Source organism: Episyrphus balteatus, chromosome 1, assembly GCF_945859705.1.
Source record: "Episyrphus balteatus chromosome 1, idEpiBalt1.1, whole genome shotgun sequence".
Lineage (NCBI taxonomy): Eukaryota > Metazoa > Arthropoda > Insecta > Diptera > Syrphidae > Episyrphus > Episyrphus balteatus.
Window position 1 is genome coordinate 11,994,493 of NC_079134.1, and position 23,229 is coordinate 12,017,721.

The 23,229-nt window shown below is 31.9% G+C and overlaps 1 protein-coding gene across 5 annotated transcripts in view; it reads left to right on the forward strand.

The window, feature by feature from the left end:
• LOC129911221 (protein Star) overlaps nucleotides 1-23,229 on the forward strand; it is a 72,877-nt gene that overhangs the window by 37,844 nt on the left and 11,804 nt on the right. For all 5 annotated transcript variants that reach the window (XM_055990099.1, XM_055989320.1, XM_055990853.1 and 2 more), the window contains one exon: nucleotides 6,852-7,856. In XM_055990099.1, the coding sequence (XP_055846074.1) occupies nucleotides 7,043-7,856 (814 nt within the window). In that variant the 5' untranslated portion in view covers nucleotides 6,852-7,042. The remainder of the gene's footprint in view (nucleotides 1-6,851; nucleotides 7,857-23,229) is intronic.

Consider the following 23,229-nt stretch of genomic DNA (forward strand, 5'->3'; position numbering starts at 1 on the left):
AAAGTTACTACTGTAAGTCGCGAGTAACGTTTTTGTAAACATGACCAATAAAGATGTCACATTCAGATGGTAGTATTTTGATGTAGTATTTGAAGAAAAAAAAAGAATTCCACATTAGAAGTTAAGATACTTACATACATTGTATTTCATCAAAAATAAACAGTGCTTTTTGGTATGTACGACTCACGTACGTTGTACCTCAACTCTTAAAATTTGTAGGTTGATTCCAGAAGAAAATTATGTACAATGAACATTCTTCATATGTTCCATCATATGTAACTTCTAAACTACTTATCAAAGTTTATAAAATGAGGCATTATTAGTATTATCTTGCTTATACGCTGCTTATGTGCTGTCGAAATGAACTATTTTTTATTAATTTCTCGGGAACACAGTTCTAGACTTTAGTCTAAATCAATTCTATATTCCATCTGAAAACTAACTAAAAAACTCCGTAAAAAAACTGTCATAAAAAAATACTACACTATAAAAAGCAATTCGTTAGAAAAACGATTCAATTTTGTTTCTCTTTACTCGTTCTTCAACAACTTTTTCGCATGGAATTCACAAGAAGGGAAGAGTGAAATTATTGTTTGTAAAATCTTTTCACGTGAAACTCACAATTGAGGCTACGTAAAAATAAGAAGAGCCTCTGACTTTAAGTTCGTTTAAATTAATAAAGTAAAAAATATTGGAAAAGCTTTTTTGATTAATTTAAAAAAAAAAACTAAAAAAAAATTTAGAAAAGAAATCCTTTTTGCTATAGATGCTTAGAACGTTTTGTTTAAGAAATCATACGACTAAAAAAAAATACTTGGAAATCATTTCTTTAAGTTATCCCACCCGTGACAAAATTACTACTATATTTAAGTGACTACTATTTTTTTTTGCAATTGTCGAAGTATACTTTTTAAAACATCTGTATTTTTAATATTTCTCAAAGTTTAATAATTTCTTAGGTTGTTAATCAAGAACTTTATGTAGGTAGTTAGAAAAACACACCCAGATACATAATGTTTATTTGGAAATTAATTACTATAGAAACATGTGCTGCTACATCGTATACTTTATAAGATAAGATTTCATATCTGGTGTATTTTAATATCACACCCGAAACACAACTCACTTGTTTATTTTCAATTATTTTACTAATGAAACAGCATACGTTCTGTGTGTTATTCAAGCTGTGTTCTAAAAATATTGAATAATATTTTGATTTTTTTTTGTCTATTACGTGTCACACCCGTGACTAAAGAAACACTATTTTGTAAATTTAACATTCGTTTAAAAATACGTTAAACTAGCATTTTCTTTTGTTTCCACTACAGTTCATCAACATATTAATGAAACTATTTTAGGGCTTTTATCAAATACAAATTCCTCTGCGAATCTTTTCCTCTTTCGGTGTTTAATTTTCTTGCAATTTATAAAAAATTTCTCCACAAATTTCTAAGAATTCCCAAAAACATTTCTACAACCTCCATTGGCAAAATAAATACAACACTACAATGTTTCCACTCTAATGATGGCCCGCCGACAACACAACCTCACAAATCACAATCATTTCATCGCTTACATTAATCCGAATCTCCAATCAAAAGGAATAATTCCATAAAACCAAGGAAAAAGCTCCTTCTCCATCTCTCCTCCGCTAACTCCTTCATCGAAGTCAAAGAATCCAATTATGTCATTTCCCATTCAATGCAATAAATTTCGACAAACCAAAAAAACTAAAAAAAAAAAACACAAACTTACACGCTATCATCGAGGCATAATCGGATTAAATCAATTCGCTGTTTTTATTGCGTGCACCGATTCAGCGAGCTCTATTCAAGAAAAATGCAAAGAAATATACAAAAAAAAAATCAACAACAAAAAAGATGTACTACTCAATACTAGCACTTAAAGAACTCCATTTCCAGGTCATTCAACACTTTTGTTTTTGTATTTTTACCCTAAAAACAACAACAACAACAACACTAAACACTTACCCAGCAACTGCGAAGAAGAATCAGAAAAAAACAGCAAAATTTTATGTTTGAATGTTTCGATTTCGGCATTCAAAGCAAAAAAAGGCGCTTCTTTCCTTCTTCCATAAATAAAATCAATCCAATCGATTGAGATTTGTTATACCTTACCTACAATCCCAACATATCTGTGGAAAAAAAAGAAAGATATAAAAAAAAAAACTAAGTATCTATCTAGCTTATCTATCGATCTTTTGCGTGTGCATTCGGCCATTTTTATGTACTCTGGCTGCTCTCAAAACTAAGGTGTACATTCATTCCTTTTCTCTCTCACTTATAACAAGCTAAATTGGAATAATCCAATATTTACACTCTACAAACGATAAACCAAAATAAATCTCTCGAGGGCAAACTCCATTAAAAACGCTTAAAAGAAGTACATAAACCAAGTTGGTGCGGAATGCAAGACAAGTATCTATCAAAATGCTGCCGCACTGCCATACTGTGATGTTTGCTTTGCTTGCGCTTGCCTGTTTTGTATGCAGCTTCCTTTCTTTCCCCTCTTCTCGTTAAATTGTAAAAAAAAAAACAATAAAGAAAAAAAAGATAAAAAAATTTGGATAGGAAGGAACAAATATAAAACATTCCATCGAATCGGAACTGATCGCATTTGAAAACGATGCAGAAGAAGAAAAGAAAATCTAACTAAAGCAGACGAAGATTGTAAGACCGATCCTCAAATTGAAAATTGAACCCAAATAATCACTCATATAGTCGAGGTGGAAAAAATGGAAATGAGCAGGTTGTTAAACATTGGTTGATTTTAAGATACTCAGCATTCATTAGAGATTTGTATTTAATGGATTTTATTATGTACTTAGTACTCATTACAGATTTGTATGTAATTTGTATTTACTCTTTACAGATTTGTATGTACTCATTATAGATTAGTACCTTTGCACTCGCGACAGAATTTTATGTACTCATTTCACACGATTATGAGCTCATTATAGACGTTTATGTAGGTACTCATTAAAAAAAAGGAATGTACTCATTACAGACTTTTGCTTATTTAATACTTTGATGTACTTATGACAGATTTGTATGAACTCATTATACACGTTTATGAACTCATTACACGCGGTTATGTACTAATTAAAAACATTTATGTACTCATTATAGACATTTACTTTGATGTAGGTACCTACTCATTACAGATTTGTATGCACTCATTAAACACATTTATGAGCTCATTACAGACGTTTATGTACCTATTCTTTAAACAAAAGTATATACTCATTACATAATTTTACTCATTATATACTTTGGTGTACTCAGTAACGATTCAAATTTTCTCAGTAGGTACAGACTTGATCATAAAAAAACTATACTCATTTCACACGATTATGAGCTCATTATAGACGTTTATGTACTCATTAAAAAAAATGAATGTACTCATTACAGAATTTTCCTTATTTAATACTTTGATGTACTTATGACAGATTTGTATGAACTCATTATACACGTTTATGAACTCATTACACGCGGTTATGTACTAATTAAAAACATTTATGTACTCATTATAGACTTGCAGATTTGTATGCACTCATTAAACACATTTATGAGCTCATTACAGACGTTTATGTACCTATTCATTAAACAAAAGTATGTACTCATTACATAATTTTACTCATTATATATTTTGATGTACTCAGTAACGATTCAAATTTTCTCAGTAGGTACAGACTTGATCATAAAAAATCTATACTCAGTACAAAAAAAATACGTACTCAGTCTGTGATAACTTTATAAAAATATGTTCTGTAGTAAAAAAAATATGTTCTGTAGTAAAATATAAAGCATGTAGTAAGTTCAAAACTATACGTATTGAATATCTAAAAAGCTGTGATCTGTACATGAAGTCTGTACTCAGTAAATAAAGTCGGTACTCAGTACATAGCATTATATACTCATACAATTTTTTTTTTTTTTCAATGTGTAACCATGAAGTTAGTATGTATTGAATCTATATCTATTTAATAAGGAGTTCAACGTGGCATGCCATAAAATGAGTTCATAATTAAGACATTTAAAATAATACAGTACAATCTATTTATAGGTTAGCGTGTTTCAAGTTACTATTTTTGTTCGGTGTGAGTTTCATGCTACGATTGAAAGGCTCTATTAAGGATTACTAAACAAAAAAACAACTTGACCTCTTTGACTATTTAAACAAAAAAATTCTTTACGACTGCGCGACTGAGTGTTAGCATTGTTGATCAAGTGAGCACTTTAAACAAAAAAAAAAATAATAAAAAAAAATCTTCTCTTGCATGACAAACATCTGCTCTTCTGTCTGCTGTCACTCCTCCTTATGCCGTTTGGTCTTGCTGCTTCACCTCTACCGGCCGTCGAAGATACCTCCTTTCGCCTTCACATTTATATAGGTACTTTTGACATCGTTGTCGTTGTTGTCGTCGTCATCTTGCACATGCATTAGAACCGCTCTTTTTCGGTTTGGTTTTTTTTCCTTGTTTTTCTTTTTAATTTTTTTTTTTTATTTGAATTTTCTCATCTGCACTCGTTTAAATGAATTTTTCTCTTGGGTTTTTTGTTGTTGTTGTTTTATTGTGTTGTTATGTGAGAGCTCGTTGCTCTGTTTCGAACACAATGACAGGTGGTCCTCTACTTCTTTTTGATGGGGCATTTTTGTATGTTGTTTGAACTCAAGATGGTTTATAGGTAGTATACACAACAAGTTTAAAATATATTTATTTTTTTTTATATTTGTATTTGTGTAAAGGTTCGTGTCTATGCACTTTATGCTTATTCATAAAAATTAAATGTTAAATGGTTATAACCTGAAGCAAAGAACGAAAGACGAATGAGTTTTTTAATTCAAATTGAATTATACGTACACAACGAGTATTCTGAAGGGGAAAATTAAAACAAAATGTTCGTCGCATGTTTATATTTTTTTTTTAGAATGCAAAAATTTTAGTGGTTGGAACTAATTTCTTGAAGAGTGTTTTTAAAAAAAAAGAAATTTGAAAAAGGAAAAGTTGTTTGTTATCTTAATTACCGAAATTAAGGTAAGTTAATTAAAAAAAGAACTAAAATATGGGAACATGATGGCTTTTACTTGGGATCACAAATTGACATTTTAAGTGTTTGAAGTTAAATTTGTTTATGTAGAACACTTTCCAGTTGTTTTACTGGTATGGTACTTAACATTTATGGAAAAAATCCATTTTCGTGTTGTCTTGTCCATTGCATTTCGATTTATTGGCTATATGAGGCGTTGAGAATAATAATGGGTCAAGTCCACTTCTCTATAAGTTGCATGTTTTAGGATCTTAAAAATTGGGGGTTTAGTTTTATATCAAATAGAACGAAAGAAAGAAATTCTGCAACCTTTTTGAAACTTACCCAAACTTCACAGTAACCTTTTTCATTAAATCAAAATTTGATCGGTTTTGGCTTTTTCAAAGTTTTATTAATATTAACGTTTGAAAAGTGGAAAACGCTAGAAATGTTGTATCTTCCTTCATTCCGAAGTCCGTTTCACTCAATCACGTCAGGTTTTCTAGATAACCTCAAAAAGTGTTCACAGTAACCCTGAAACGAATATCTTTTTTGAGGTTATCTCGAAAACCTGGCGTGATAGAGAAAAATAGACGTCGAATTTGGTTTCAGTGACCCGAAAAGCATTCGCAATAAAAACTTATTTAAGGATATTGATCCTCTCAAATTGCGCATTATTATATTCATCGATTGATATTCCGTTTTAATTCGTTCTTGGGTAAAAAGTTCCGACAAAGTTCATTAGACCTCAATCATAGCCCATCAGACGGCGAAGAATAGCGAAATCTTGGAAGTCGTGGAACGAAGCTAGCTTTTATCGAAAACGCAAAATAACATGCGATAAGTGCAAATAGCGAAAACTATGCGAGCATGATCACAAATATTTTCCCCCAAAATTTTAGTGCACATGCACATACTCCTTCCACACGTGTTTTCAGCTAAATGGATCCACTTCGGATACCGCTAGAACAAATATGAGTTTCTTATATGAAAAAGTTCCAAGGAAATTGATCAGGCAGTTCGGAGGTGTACCGTGCCCACCCACCCAGGGGCCAAATTCCGCAAGAGTGAGTTAATCTGTGTACACGAAAAAAGGTGTAAATTGCATTACGAACAAGGCAGAGGAAAACTCACTCTTGCGGAATTGGGTTGCAGCTCTTCAGATTCAAATATTAAGATTTGAAAAGAAATAAGAAAAGGTTTTATACTTTTTTATTAATTCACGTTCCAAAATATAAATTTTACAACGAACACTATGTATTTAATAAGTTCCAACAAATATTAGGCAGGGTTAAATTTTTAAAAAGTTCACTTGGAGTAATCGAATTATTGACAAAAAAAATCTGTTTTACCAAAGTAAAATGGTCAATAATATTAATTTTTTTATGATCCCTAACATGCTTATATTTGTTCCCTCACCCTAGGTTACTTGTAGCATGTTCTTTGATTTAAATTCTGTACCAAACGTTCAATTAAAGTTTAACAAATATTAAGGCAATGAAGTTCTCATCTGCCAATACCATCAAAACTTGTTTAAATTACATTTAGGAAGTGCATCAGATTTAGAATGGAATTCGATTTTGGTTGTCCATAAGATAATGTTTATTTTTTACTTTGAAGCAATCATTTTTCGCTACGGATTAATATTTTGTTGCATCCACTTTTTCCTTGTGCAATATAGTTTTTTGTAATCGATCTTCAACTATCTTTTTTAAATAAAAATCTATGTATGTTATCTTTGCTCCTCTTTTTTAAAGCCCAGTTTATTCATATTTTCTTTCTTTTTTTATTTCATTTCAGCTATGAAAATTCACCGGCACAAATATGCAAAATCGAAATGGATCAGAATATGAAAACGTTACTATTCGAAGAAATCCTTTTAAATAAAGGAAACAATTTATTGATAAAATTAACATCAACTCTTTAACAAACTTAAAGTAAAACAAAAAAAATTCTTCAACCAAATATAAAACAACAACAACAAAAACACAATGACGGCTGAATATTCAACACATCCTGCATTAGCTTCAAGCATTATCCAAAATAGTCCAACAAATGGCAGTCATAGTCAAAGTGGCACCACTAATAATAATAATAATATTAATAATTTAAATAGTAGCAGTAATAGTAATAGTAGTAGCTGTAATAGTAGTAAAAAACATTCAAAAACCTCACATTCTAGTGGTATTGGTGGTGGTGGTGGTAATTCTTCGTCGTCATCATCACCATCGAATTCACCATCAAAGTCGAAATCGAAACTAAACTCAACATCATCATCGTCGCATCATTCACCAGCAGCATTATTATCAACAACATTTACATCACATTCATCAACATTAGCCGCACCATCATTGCCTGATCGAACTGCTGCTGCTGTAACGACGAATCTATTTAGTAGCAGCAGTGCAACGACAACACCTTCTAGTTCACCCGTGCATCATCTTCATCATAATTGTTCGTGTTCTGCAAATGGTGGCAACGCGACATCAACAACGACAAGCGGGAACAGTATATCCAGCAGTAATGTTGGAACTTCAAATCATCATGGAACAACAACTTCAGCAACAACAACAAGACTACCGCAGTGCTGTCAGATGACAGCGGCGGGTGCAGCCGCGGCAGCAGCAGCGGCGGCGGTGGCTGCGTCTGCTGCTGCTGCGGGCAATGTAACCGGATGTAAGAAGTTAACGAAATATGATCCTCGACTGGGACCATCGCCGTATCGTCAGCTTTTACCGATAGCGTTGTGCATATTGTCTTTCGCGACGGTATTTAGTATATTAATTGTCTATATGGATACGACAGGTGAGTTGAAATGTTATTTTATCTTCTTTTGTTAAGAAGTATCATTTTGTGTGTGATTTTTTGCGCGAAATCTCTCACGAAAAAAAGATGTCATTTTCTAGGATAGGTTACCAACAAAATTAACGATGCATGGTGGACTAAATGATCAAGTGAATGGCTAAGGTCATATTTCAAAGATTTTTTTTATATAAGTGGTTGAAGGTTGAAAAATGATAAGGCACCATGTGTCTCTTGATCTGCCGGGAAATAAGACGCATGTTATGCAGATGTGTTTATTTTAAAATTAATGTGCAAATCCCGTAGCACGAGCTCAAATTCCACATGGAGTTTGGCCGAATTCCTAAATGCACTATTACTTTGCATCAAAAATGAATCTTTTTTCGGTAGCGCTTACCAAAAAAGACTTAACGTTAAAGAAATTCGTTCAGGCAGCAAGGATGTAACAAACTTAAATTTTTTGAACACACTACAAAAATCATAACTGTCAACTCACTACTTCTTGTATTACTCACAAGAGTACCATACCTGCAAAGCATCGACTATTGCTTCAGATTAATGTACATATTTGTGATGAAAAGTAGGGATTCAGTTCATTCGGGACTTCCTACTACTTTGCATTAAAAACACATCTTATGGTTTGTAGGTAAGGTAGTATTTTTAATTTCAATAATTTGTGTGAACAATTTTCCTACGGTCAATTAATTTTTCGTGAAACTTCGGGACATCAACTTTATGATGAGCCCTCTTACGACACACCAAGTTTCAAGAAAATAGATTGCTTCTTCAACAAGGTAAATTAGATAACAAGCGTCTCTCTTATTGGAGGAATCTTGGAGGTCTTTAGTTCCCAGTTTCGAGAAGCGTTCTCATTTTCCAGAAATCAATTTTTCCGGGTACAATAGCAAAAAGTCGTCATCGATTGATCAATTCTTACCCAAAACGTAGTATTAACTACCTTCGTAAATTTACCGGAAAAAACTAGCTTCACACTTGCAATTTAAACGTTTTCAATTAATTAGATAAAACATGCAAAAATATTTGACCGGGAATCATCAGATGAAGCTTAGAAAATCACTTCGCAATGACTAAAATTTGCACTGCTGCACAGTGGTCGATTTTGAGTCACTAGGTGAACTTAATTCTTTTGTATGTCTTATTGGCTTTGAATATTATTTTTAATGTGATAACGTCTTACAAATCGATGAACCCTGGTCTCCCGTTCTTCCCGTGCCTGTTAGCAGTTTTTTCACCTTAGCTGCTATATTCTTTATCAATGTACAGCTTTAACTATTATACTGGTTTACAAGGGTTTTGTTGCCGAAACAAAAATATACTTTTCTGAAGGTTTTCGGTGTCCTGAACTCGAATCCGAAAACGTTTTTTTTTTTAGTACTTCGGACCTAATTCTTTTATATAAGGAAAATTGTTTGAACATATTTAGTAACGGTTTCTATAAGAACTGTTTTCCATCCTTCAATGCCTGTTTAAATCTTTCTGATGTCGTTTTTATTGCCCGAGATATCTTTAATGGGAAAAAATATTTCTTTTTCCCAAATTTTTGACCGTTTTCGAGCCCTTTTGACCGTTTTTTATTTATATCTTTTTCGTTTTGACAGATATATTAATCAAATTAACAGCAAATATAAATAAAAGCCAGGACTATATTTCAAAATATCAATCATTTTCATAGTCACATTTTTGAGATAACGGTAAAAAGATGGTCTTTTTTTTACACGTAATATCTTTTTACATAGAGCATTTATAAATTTGATTTATTTTTATTTTGAAAAAAGATAATATAACCTTTCATTTCATATATCACACATAACAGTTCATGCTCTACAAGCTTGACAATCTTGAACAATGTCCTTCCGTAAAAAAAATGGTCACCTTAAAAAGAGCGGATTGGTACCTGAAAGAGACGGAAAAAATAGTTTGCGGCGGTTTTCGCCACTTAATTTTAGCATCAAATTAAAGGTAATGATTCAAACTATAAAATATAAAAAATTCACGATGGCACTCTTCGGCACTTTTTTTTAATCGTCCAAGAAGTAAAAAACAAACATCTGAAAACTATCAAAAAAATGCCTTACAACATTCAGTTAATAGAAATAGAATCCGACTTTTTTTTACAAAAAACAAATTGGATTTAAAAATACATACCACTAGCATTTTCTGACATTTTTTTTTTAAACTCAATTACTCACTTTTATCATAAACTATCACTTTGTAAACACTTGTTAACTCTCGGACGTTAAAATAGAGAGTGAGCAAATCATGAATGATTACATTGAGATGCTTCCCATGAATAAAATAACGGAATCAAAAAAATATTTTTGTTGTTTAAGAATATTAACTTTCGGCCTAACGGTATTTTTTATGTTGACAACAACTTTTTTTCGACTTTTGACCAGCTACGATGTACTGAATCGACCAGTGTGTGTTTGAATGTCCCTTTTACAATTTCATGGAAATGCTGAGTGTTCCGTCTCGTCCAGTTAATATATGAGGCGGTCAGAATAATAGTAGGTCAAGTCTAATTCTCTACAAAAACGAAATTTGTTTTCTATTTTGCTTTGGAGTTTTATACTTTGGACTCGAACTATTTATAAAATATTTATATTGGCATTATGCGCTGTTATTATTGATGAATGACTTCGGCCTTGGTGATTTAAAGCTTCAGGACAAATTTCTGCAGAAATACAAAAAAGCAAAATAAATAAATAACCATTAAAATCAATTCATATTTTTTATTCCCCTTCTTGTTCTAATGACCTTAATCCTGTTTCTTTTTTTTATTTTGCAAAAAATATTCCTTTAATATTCTTTATGGTCAAATATACTTATTGCATAATAATTCCTTACTTCCGAGCTTAAATGTCATTGCGAAGCAAACAATAAAACAAGGTCGAACACCAATCACCTTATCCGCATATTCAATCTGAGTTCTATGTATAGTGAAGTAGTGAAGTGTTATTTACACAAATACGATGCCCTCTTTAGACCACCCACAATGCTTTTCACACGCTAAAAAGCTATTCATGACCTACCTTTGCGATCTACGATTGGCAATAAATTATGTCAAACAACAACTAGAGAACCATTCACCTGGCTATAAGACTACATACCTATACAATATTTGCCTTCGACCTAAATGTCCGCTTCATAGAGCTTCCTTCCTTTTCCTGAACAGAAACTAAGAAAAAAAAACATAAATAAATAAATAAAACTATTGGGGGCACGTCCCCAAAAACAAGAAGAAGAACAAACAAAAAACTACTTTATCGTTGGCTATGTTTTTATTCATTCGTCAAAGAATGTGTTCGTGGTTTTGACAAACAAAATTCCTTTTTAGTTAGTTTTCAACCATAAAAGGCTAACAACACCTAACAACCTACCCCAAACCCATGTCACCTATAAACTAATTGATTCCATCATCATTATAATGTTGTATAAATCCTAAAGAAACTTTTTTTTTTGACAGCTTTGGGACACATAAACTTGTTAGATTTATGACATTTTCATGGCACATGTTTTATAAAGCAAGTCACATTTTTATTAATTTATGTCATTTTTTTCTCTTAAAATGTGTCAAAAATTTAACCCTCTATTAAAAAAAGAATATAGTTTGACAGATCAAACGTCATAAATGAGTTCATCTATTTGACATTTACAACAAAAAAAATAAGTGTGTAAAGAGTTGTGTTAATATGGACGATGAACTCAAATGAGTAAATCATCTTCGGATATATTAAAATTGAAACACCAGAGATCAAAATATTAAAAAAAGCTCTCATTTAGTATTAGTGGGTTGTCATCAGAATCGTGTGTTTCTCTTTATAGAATGAAATATCGATGTCAGACCTATTACAGGCGGCCATAAATCTTTTTCTAGTTAATATGGAAATAATTTTGTTTAGTGTTAGTGTTGTTATAAGTCAAAGGAGTGAATGGTTTTTGTATAAGAGATTAAATTTAATTGTATGTATTTATGAGATGATATTAATTTTTAATGTTTAGTTTATTTGCTCTTAAATTATAAGAATCTTATCAACTTGTTAGATTTATTGCGTCTGAAAGACTCGTTTATGTCCCTATGTTGTCCGTATTTTTGTTATTACACCTATTTGTATTTTAAGACATTATGTACATAACAAATAGTTTTAATATTTATGTATAATAAATGGACACTCGAAATACGTCTTAATTCCAAAATTTCAAAAACAAATGACTTAGTTATATCGATTTGAAAGATAAATAGTCTATTAAATAGAATCTTTTCAATGGATCAAATTTGTTCAAGAGCTTAAAATTCTAACCTAAAATCAATGAACAAAAAGTTAGAAAATTGAGGATTGTTTTTTTTTTTTACCAAATCACGGTACATTTAGTGTATGAACCCGATACGTTCAAGCTTTGTCCTAATAAAATAAAGTAAAGGTAGTATCCTTTGATAATATGCATCTTGTAATTTTGTTAAGAAACGACAGAAATGTCCCTTTTTCGAAAATTTGAACTTTTTCTTTATTTTTGACCTTTTTTGTTGAAAGCAGGAATGGTTAGTATGGCATCAGATTTGGAAAAAGCAACTTAATCCAGCTTTCCAAGCCGTTAGTAGGTAAAAACTTAATCATCTTCAGTACCGTTTTCTTGCAGCCTAGTTCAGCTAGGATTCTTGGATTCTTGGATCTGCAAGTATTTACATATTTGTTTCCCAAGCAAGGTTCTTAGCACTGGTCACCGATAACTTTCACAAAAGTGTCGTATTGCAGTAACAGGATTTTAAGGATTTATAATATTTGAATGGTGAAAAAAGTAATTTTGTACAAAAATTAAGTAAATCTCATCTGATTAAAAAGATAAGATTTCTATTAAAAATTGATGAAATTAAACCATGTCCAAATGAATTTCATTTCACTTAAAAAAAAATATTTCTTCTTAAAAAAAAATATTTCTTCTTAAAAAAAAAAATAAATGTATCAGTTAAGTATGAAATTGATTTCTCATTAATAAAATGTGCATGCGTGAAATTAAAAGATTACATAAAAATTAAAGGATATTCCACTTATTTAAAACCGGTAGTCTTCTTGTCAATAAAAAAATTGCAAAAATCCACAGAAATTCAGGGAGTCTTTTTGTTTTTAGAATATATATTTTTTCGCCGTGTTTTGAATTTAATTTTTTAGAACAAAAAAGTCAAAACGTCGCTCAAAGTTTATCAAATGGATAGTGTAGAAAATGTGCCAAGCCCCTCAGCCAGACGAATTCGTCAATTTGCAACATAATGACATTTAAATAGCATTCGTTTCATCTTACAAATTCAACATTAAACATGTTTAAAATCTTGATATTCGTTTTAAAACAGAAGTTTCATTTAAAGTGACATTTACAAATGAGTCGAGTCTGATGAACCTCAGTCGAAACTTGAAAATTTTAGCCCAAACATTTAACCAATTTTTGCTACTTATGAAGTAGTAGTAGTAGTAGAAGCAGTTGTAGTTTACACTACCTTAAACGGACATTTATTCAATTGCACCGATAACACGGTGTAACACTCAAAATATACGCGGGCAGAGACCTATCAGGTTTTGTAGAACACCCCCAAAATCTGGAGTTACGGGCAAAAAACGGTTTTTTGGACCTTCACCCATTGAAAAAATTCTAGCTTCGTCAATTTTTTACCCATTTTCAATTTTCTCAAAAACTAGAAGACATAGAAACATATAGTTTTCACTGTTCGATAAGGAATCAATTGAGGCGGTTTTCTGTGTGAGTAATTTTTTTTTACTAAAATTCACAGTCTGGACAAAAATAGTATTAAATGAGTTTTAAAAAATTTTGTTCGCCTATTTTTAACTTTGAAATCGATTATTTCAAAAACTATTGGTTATATTATATTGATTTAGAAATTAGAATTAAATGTACAATTTTGCCTTTCGGAAATGGTATAATATATTACTGTAAGTGTTGCCGTTGTTTTTTAATAATTTTTTTTGTATTTTGTTAATTTTTTTTTAGAAAAATGCCCCTCCCACCTAAACGGGGAGAGATAGACCCCCCTCCAAAAAATAAATGTTTGTATTGAGCTCCTCTACAAAAAACCGTTATCAAATCCTGGAGCCAAAGTTATCCTACTACGTGCCGAAACAACATTTTTGTTCTATACGTAAAAGTTCGAATTTCTGTAATCTGTGTTGAAATCGAAAATTTTTTTTTTCTACACAGAGAAAAATATGACCCGCTTAAAACTAACAGATTGCCATATTGTTTTACCGTCCATACATTTCATAAGGAAATCTTATTAAAATCAACGATTAATAAGGTTTTTTTAAGGAGATTTCTTATTATTTTTATAGAGAAAATCTTATTAAAATTTGACTGAAAAGTTGATTTTTTTTGCAACTTAGCACTAAAACAAAAATCGCGATCAATATTTTCATGGCAGGTTGGTTCAGGTGGTAAGGTGGTAAGGTGGGCGACTAATGATTTGAAGTCTCCAGTTCGATTCCCAGCCAGGTCATCGTTTTTTTTTATTTTTTTGCAGATTTTAAAACAATAAGGAAAACCCGATTGTTTTAATAAGGTTTTCTTCTTGGATGAAAACCATAGAGAAATCTTATTGTTTTTGTTCTATTTTATGTGATCTATTTTTCTCTGTGTAAGCCAATTTTAAAGTGATTTTCATAAAAAATACCTCGATTGATTGGGAAATAGATATAGTTTAAGAAAATGTTGTTTTGAAAACATATACTTTAAATTGCTGCCGAAGTTGGGCAAATGACAAAAAAAATGTAATTTTTGAACTTTGACAGCTTATAAATTCTAAGTGGTTTAACCGAGTTACATGTTTTATACATTGTTATACAAAGGTATATTTATCTTCTATCAGAAACAGTAAAAAAAATTGAAAATGGGTAAAAAATTGACGAAGCTAGAATTTTTTCAATGGGTGAAGGTCCAAAAAACCGTTTTTTGCCCGTAACTCTAGATTTTGGGGGTGTTAGGGGATTTTCAAATACCGTTTCGTAATCAGTGCTCTACAAAACCTGATAGGTCTCCGCCCGCGTATATTTTAAAACCTCATTTTTGTAACACCGTGTAATAGATAGATACTTCAGAATTTCTCAAATATTTAAATTAACCTTTAAACTGACTTTGAATAAACTTTTAATAAAATATTGAAAAACATTTTCTAATGATTTATCAGTGAATACTATCGGAAACACTTGACAGAAATCAATTTATCAAAAAACACATTCATCCACAAAAACTACGAAAACTATCAGTTCAATTTCATCATGACACCAACGTTCTGTCGGTTACTTTTCTGATGTTGCAAGGATAAACTTTTGAAATTGAAAAATTAAAATCAAACAATTCCACCCTTACTGAACAAACAATATAGACCGAGAGCCGACAGCATATTTTGGCAGTTTTGATATAACCGAAATTCGAGTGTGCACATATCTAGATATGCACCACAGTATATCAACGGAACAAGTCTGGCAGTGATCTTTTTCAGCTTTCCCTTGCCAGACGCATCCAAAGTGCAGCAAAAAATCAATTTTTGGCGTTTTGGTATAACCGCATAAATGATACACCAAAAAATCATAAAAAATCCCCTGATTTCGAATCTGTGGGTACCGCAAGTTTCTTTTTCAGCTTTCCCCCCGCCAGACCGCTTTAAAGCATTTTTAAGTGCATTTTTCTAATAAAAACCCTGATTACTTATTTTCTGTTAGGTATAACCGTATGATAGTAACAAATTAATATTCTATGTCTATTCCAGGTCTAGAAAATATAATTTTAAGCCAGCTATTTTTCAGCCTTCCCTCTGCCAGACGCATCCAAAGTGCAGTCAAAAATCAACTTTTGGCGTTTTACTAGGTATTACACCAATAAATGATACTCCAAAAAATCATAAAAAATCCCCTGATTTCAAAAATGTGGGTACCGCAAGTTTCTTTTTCAGCTTTCCCCCCGCCAGACCGCTTTAAAGCATTTTTAAGTGCATTTTTCTAATAAAAAACCTAATAGTTTACTTCTGTTGGGTATAACCGTATGATGGTAGCAAATTAAAATTCTATGTCTATTCCTGGTTTAGAAAATATAAGTTTAAGCCAGATATTTTTCAGCCTTCCCTCTGCCAGACGCCCTTAAAGGTTTCCCAAACAGGTTTTTCCATAGAAAAAACACCTAGTTTCTGTTTTTTTCTTATAAAATTGAAATAATATTTTTTTGTTTAGAGTAACCATATGATGGCCAAATATTAACTTTCTCTGAGTTTTCCTGATTTAGAAAATGTAAGTTTAAGCTAGTTTTGTTTCAGCCTACCCTCTGCCAGACGCCCTAAAAGGTATCTCAATAGTACGGGAAAGTTAGATTTTGCTATATGGGGCATGGGGGTCTGGGAAAAAATCCGAAATGCATTTTGACTTCAGGACTCGAAAGGCATAAAGACACGAGTCGTAAACCAAATTTTGTTCAATCGCACTAAGAGTCATTTGGCCGCCATTTTTTTTTAAATTTAAATTTTGGTTTTTCACATAACTCGCGTATTTTTGAACCTACAAAAAAAAAAAGACTTGTGGCACTCGAGGACTGCCGCGGTAAAGCTATTGCATTGCATTTTTGTTCAACTTATGCAATTATAATTTGTTTACCTACACTACACAAAACAAATGATTATATTTTGTATCTACCTATCAATTCATATACAACAACAAGGTCACATTTGAAAACATGCATACACACAATCTCATGTCATAAACTTCTCCAGATAAAAAAATAAGAAAACACAAGAATACTTTTTCTCTTCTCTTCTGATTTAATATCGCAAGCGCAATCCAACGCTTTACTCCTTCACAAATCACAAAAAGTTGATCAAGAAAGAGAAGAATGGGAAGAGAAAACAAAAGAAAAGAAAATACAGAACAATGCATGGTCATCTTCTTTACTCCTCTTTTTGTTGTCTAACACAATTTATAAAACCCTCTCTGGCTGAACCAAAACCATTCACACATCCATGCAAGCATCGTACAATCGTATCATATGCATATACACACATACCATCATAAATGTACTAATTTTTCGTTACGTTTTTTCTTGGTTAGCTCCCCATGCCAGGCCTGCGTTAAAATCTATGCAATAGCTTAAAAACAATGTATGAAAAACTTGAAATAATTTAATTTTCTACAATATATGTTGAATAACATTTTTCGATTATCCCTTTGGTTTAAAAGTTAGGGTGTTTTTTTTTTAACACGTCAAAAAGTGATTTTCTTATTTTTGTCATATCTCTTTTACTTAAGCGTTTTAAAAAAAATTTGTTCGTTGTAAAAGTTGTAGATCTTTTAATTACCTTCATTTGTTACAATATTGGTTTTTCGATTTGACAGACCGTTTTCGATCTGAAGGTAAAAACTTCAAAAAATTGCAATTTTTTGTATAGGGACAAACAAAATGATTCTTGGTGCGGTTGTACAAAATGTGGTTTTAGACTCTTTCGATCCCTGGGTTTATGCTCTTTCAATCCCTGAAGACAAAATGCATTTCGGATTTTTTTCCAGACCCCCATGCCCCATATAGCAAAATCTAACTTTCCCGTACTATTGAGATACCTTTTAGGGCGTCTGGCCGAGGGTAGGCTGAAACAAAACTGGCTTAAACTTACATTTTCTAAATCAGGAAAAGGCAGAGAAAGTTAATATTTGACCATCATATGGTTACTCTAAACAAAAAAATATTACCTATTTCAATTTTATAAGAAAAAAACAGAAACTAGGTGTTTTTTCTATGGAAAAACCTGTTTGGGAAACCTTTAAGGGCGTCTGGCAGAGGGAAGGCTGAAAAATATCTGGCTTAAACTTATATTTTCTAAACCAGGAATAGACATAGAATTTTAATTTGCTACCATCATACGGTTATACCCAACAGAAGTAAACTATTAGGTTTTTTATTAGAAAAATGCACTTAAAAATGCTTTAAAGCGGTCTGGCGGGGGGAAAGCTGAAAAAGAAACTTGCGGTACCCACATTTTTGAAATCAGGGGATTTTTTATGATTTTTTGGAGTATCATTTATTGGTGTAATACCTAGTAAAACGCCAAAAGTTGATTTTTGACTGCACTTTGGATGCGTCTGGCAGAGGGAAGGCTAAAAAATAGCTGGCTTAAAATTATATTTTCTAGACCTGGAATAGACATAGAATATTAATTTGTTACCATCATACGGTTATACCTAACAGAAAATAAGTAATCAGGGTTTTTATTAGAAAAATGCACTTAAAAATGCTTTAAAGCGGTCTGGCGGGGGGAAAGCTGAAAAAGAAACTTGCGGTACCCACAGATTCGAAATCAGGGGATTTTTTATGATTTTTTGGTGTATCATTTATGCGGTTATACCAAAACGCCAAAATTGATTTTTTTGCTGCACTTTGGATGCGTCTGGCAAGGGAAAGCTGAAAAAGATCACTGCCAGACTTGTTCCGTTGACATACTGTAGTGCATATCTAGATATGTGCACACTCGAATTTCGGTTATATCAAAACTGCCAAAATATGCTGCCGGCTCTTAGACTAATACATAAGGATAACTATTCCATTTTATTTCCTTTCCTTGATTTTAATCATTGAATTGACCCTAGATTGTTTGTTGAGTTTTTTTTTACTTCAACTATCCATCACACTACTCTACTGCATGCAATATAGTCCTTCAGTTAGACCAAGTATGATTCATCAAATTCCCACTCTCTCTATTTTTCAATTCAACTGATCCTAACCCCTACCCCTTGTCATATACTTTTGTCAGAATAAAGTGCATTCAGTTCTAAGCGAATAAGAGAGAATTTCTGGTATTTTTCCTTCTACAAAAGTACAATTTGTATAAATGCTTGTCTCAATATTTGTCAAATGATATTAAATTCTGACCAAATCCTTGCTGCATTGCTGAGTGTCACGTTCGCCGACGACGTTGATGTTGTCGTTCTTGCTATCGTCCTTGTGCCGCATTGTCGGGAAAAAAGAAAATTCCTTGGCTTAGGTATTCCACCCACCTTGACACTTTTGTTATTAAAAAATGTATAAAAACCATACATTTAGAACTTCTCTCTCGCCTCGAAGAAGAATAAGAAGGAACTTACACAATCACTTCGGTCTTTGTCAGCACATGTTCCAAGAGTATACTCAGCGGCGTATGATGATGGTGGGCGCGTGATTCTATGCCAAAACTAAATCGTGCCTTCCTGTGTTGCAATAATATTCTTAAAAACTCCTCCACCATGTTCTCTCCTGGTAGTCTCAGTCGGTAGTCAACCTCAACTCCTTGTTCTAATCTACATGAAACAATGCAAAAACACACTCTCAACAAATATTAAGCAACACAACGATCCATATGCGCCGGCGTTAATGAGTTCTTCCACTTTGGATATGGTGTTATTAACCACTTTGCCATTTACTACTACTCCAACTCGGGGAGGGTGGGGGCTTACCCACTCCATGATTGATCTAGTCAGTGTCGCTGGAATACAAATTAATCATCCATTCATCCATTTGTGGTGTTTGTCCATTCACCAGAGAACCAAGAACAAACAAACCACACTACAGTTTGGAGTTGGTATAGAGGTTTGGAGACAGTAGTGGTTCGAGCAATTAAATCAAGAAAATGCACGCGTTACCAAATTAGGAAGACAATGCACATACAAACGAACAGACTTGTGTTTCAACACTGTGCGTAATCAGACCGTGACTCATGTCCCGTACAGCGCGAATTTTAAAATTCAATCCACCAACTTTCTGGCCCTCGATTTCTTTGTGTCTCATCCGTCAGTTGATGGGATTTCTTTCTTCTAGGGAGGTATACAATTCAAATCTGAATGTGGATCCTTTCTTTTTTTTTTCTCGAGTTTATGTCGATTCAGCACCACCCTGGTTCCAACAAACCAAAAAGAGGCGACATGGCGGCATTTTTGCTCATTGTGAGTCAATAAGACAAAATCGTTGTTGTCGTGTCGTTTCATTTTGGATGACAATAAAAATTCCAATCACAAGAATTGAATGTTTTTAATTGCATTGCGATTGGGATTTGTCGCTTGAGTGAGTTCCTTCCTCCTTTGTCACTCTGGTTTTAGTCTTTTTACCAAAGAAAACTCTGCGCAGATTGTGTTCGATTTTGTGTCTCCGCTCGACGAGGAAACACAAAGGATATTGCAAGATTATGGAAATGAGATGTTAATTTTGAGACAGTTCTTCTGTTTGGCTTTGATGGTGGTACTCTTCTATAATCAAATCGGTCTTTAACAAAAAAAAAAAGACTATGCCAAATGGTATAATGGTTTTATTTACGTCAACAATATAATTGGCATATTGAATAATATTTCTGATAATTAAGATTGGCAATAACATTTCTCTTGGGTATGGTAAAATTGGTAGCTGATAAAAGATATTTCTAAAAAATTATTTTTTGGCAAAATTATATTGATATACATTAGTGTGGTCCACGTTATAAGGCAAAAAAATAAACCATATAATTCATTAGTTCCCCACCCATTATTTTGCTACAGACATCAATACCAACATATGCTGAAAGTTTTAGCCTTCAAAACTAAAAGGAAGAGGGCGCTCATCAGCTTTGGAATATTAGACTTTGTTACCCTTACCTTACCCTTAATATCTGATTATATCGTATTAGGACTTGGCTTGAGGTTGCAATTTGGATTAAACATGATAAACACGCATGTTCCCGACAACCAAGTAAATGATTTTCACGTTTCTTTGATTTTGAGTCATTAGCTCGTATTTCATTGATTAATTCTGTTTTGATAACTTTAAGCAAAAAATACTTACAGACGAATTTAAATGAACAAAAATTATTATCTGTGAAAATATCACTTAACTATTGGTTTTTTATGAAAAACTTTACCACATCATAACTTAATTCACTTGATAAATCAAAACAGGAGTTAATTACTAGGCATGAGGACCCAGCTATACCAGCATCTGAGCAAAAACTTTGAGCCTGTTGAGCGCCCACTTACACTTCACCTAAAAAGCTGAAATTTCACGTGTGTAATACAAAACACATATGCAACCAATTTTTGAGTGGGGAACAACGGAAATGTAAAAACCAAAAAAGTGGACCACCCTAATATACATACATACTTAAATTTTTGTGATGTTAAAACTCATTTCGAGCCACTGTTCGATGTATGTACTAACTTTTCAAAATATTTATGTTCTTGTTCATGTAAAAAAATTAAACAATTTCTTTTATGCCCTTACTATGATCGAAAATAACTTTTTTATTTTCAAAAGTAAGAAACAAATAATACTGCTACAATTTTTTAGTTTATGTGATAAGTGATACTGATGTTCAATATGAAATAAAATGCACGACTGGGGTCGCACGAACTTGCTCTTAGAGTTAAAGTTGCTTAAATTTTTAAGACTTTTTATATAGAAATTTGGAAAAAAAAATTAAATTCGTTTTAAAAAAAAAATTAAATTAAATCTGAAATTAAATTGCCCTCCAAAACAAGTATGCAGTTTTGATTTATATATTAAGATGCATTTTTAGAAAAAAAAATTTCAAAATCGTTAGAGCCGTTTTTTAAAAAACTAATTTTTTATAAATAATTTTTTGGAGAAAAAGTTTTAAAATAAAATTGGTATGCCATTCTTTAGAAATCACTAATCAACATCTAAAAACAAAATTTCAAAAAAATTCAATGTCCCGTTTTCGAAAATTTGATTAAAAAAAAAAATTTTCAAACTTTTTTAAAATATCCAAAAATTATTTTTTTCAAAATCTTATTTTTGACTTATATTTAAATTATATAAATGCTTCTTCACAAAAAGATTCGTTGAAATCGAATAAGCAGTTTCGGAGATAATCGGATTTGGAAAAACGGTTCTATGGCAGGTACCGTTAATAATGATTCTCAAAAAAAATTTTTTTCATTGAAAGATAGACCTTAGCTTAAAACTAACATTTGAATTTTTTAAACAAAATCGTTAGAGCCGTTTTCGAGATATTTCAATTTTACTAAAATCGGTATATGACAAGTACCGTTATTTTTGGTCCAAAAAAATTAATTCCAAAAATCCCTCTGGAGAGTCGCCAAATAACGCTACATACCAAGTTTTACATTAATCGGTCCATCCGTTTAGGCTGTAGCTCCTTATACAGACAGACAGACAGACAGACAGACTGACTGACTGACAGACAGACAGACAGACAGACAGACAGACAGACAGACAGACAGACAGACAGACGGACTTCCGGGACCCACTTTTTTGGCATTGTCTACCATCGTAATGTCATGGAAAAATGTTATCTCAACTTTTTTTTTTGTACGAATGCATAACTTGATATATAGTACCTATATCGCAAGTAAAAAGGAGTAAATTCCAAGGTTTTTTAAGAACCGAATCATCTAACGTTAGAAAAAAATCATTTTACGTGTGTGCCATTTTTTACTTTTCTGGATTGAAAAACATTTTAAGCTTTAAAAATGGAAAAAGGGAAACAAAATTAAATAATAAGTAAAATTTTGTTTACATACCTAATTCATTAAAAAAATTAAAAAAATGAGGAGTTATTGAGTTGATCTAAATTAAACTTTTAATTATTCTGAACTTTACTCATTTACTAGACCCAATTAATTATTATTGATTGTATAAAAAGAAGGTACTATAGGACTTAAAATTTGAAGATATTGATTTTTTTTTTTATTTCCAATATATTGTATATAATTTTTTCACGCAATATCACAGCCCACGGGTCGTTTGAACGCGACACTAATCGAAGTGTCAAATTTAAGTCCTTCCATGAGAAATCCTAAGTTGAATTCAACATGTTTGGTCCATATTCTCTATGCAAAAAAATCTTATGTTCGTTTGGGTTGCATGGAAAATCTCAAAAATTTCCTTGCCTATAAACTAACCAAAAAACTTAAATAAATGCAAATAGAATATTATGTCAAAATTTGAAAGTGATCGGTAAAGAATTTTTTGAGATTTGCCATGAAACCCAAACGAACATAAGATTTTTTTTGCATAGAGAATATGCACCAGACATGTTGAATTCAACTTAGGATTTCTCATGGAAGGAAAAAAATATTAAAAAGATTTAGACAGATTTTGAAAGAAGAAGTTTAGTTCTTTGAGAAACCGCCACAAATTTAATTATAACAAATTATCACGCAAAAAGACATAACCTCAAAAACTGTTAAAAAAGGGTATTTTTCTGACTTCGGATTCGAGTTCAGCATACGAAAAACCATTAGAAAAGTGACTTCTATAAAAAACTTTTTGATTAGTGAAATCGAATAGGGCAGAAAAAATGAACGGACTTAAATTTGAATATCTGAAGATTTAA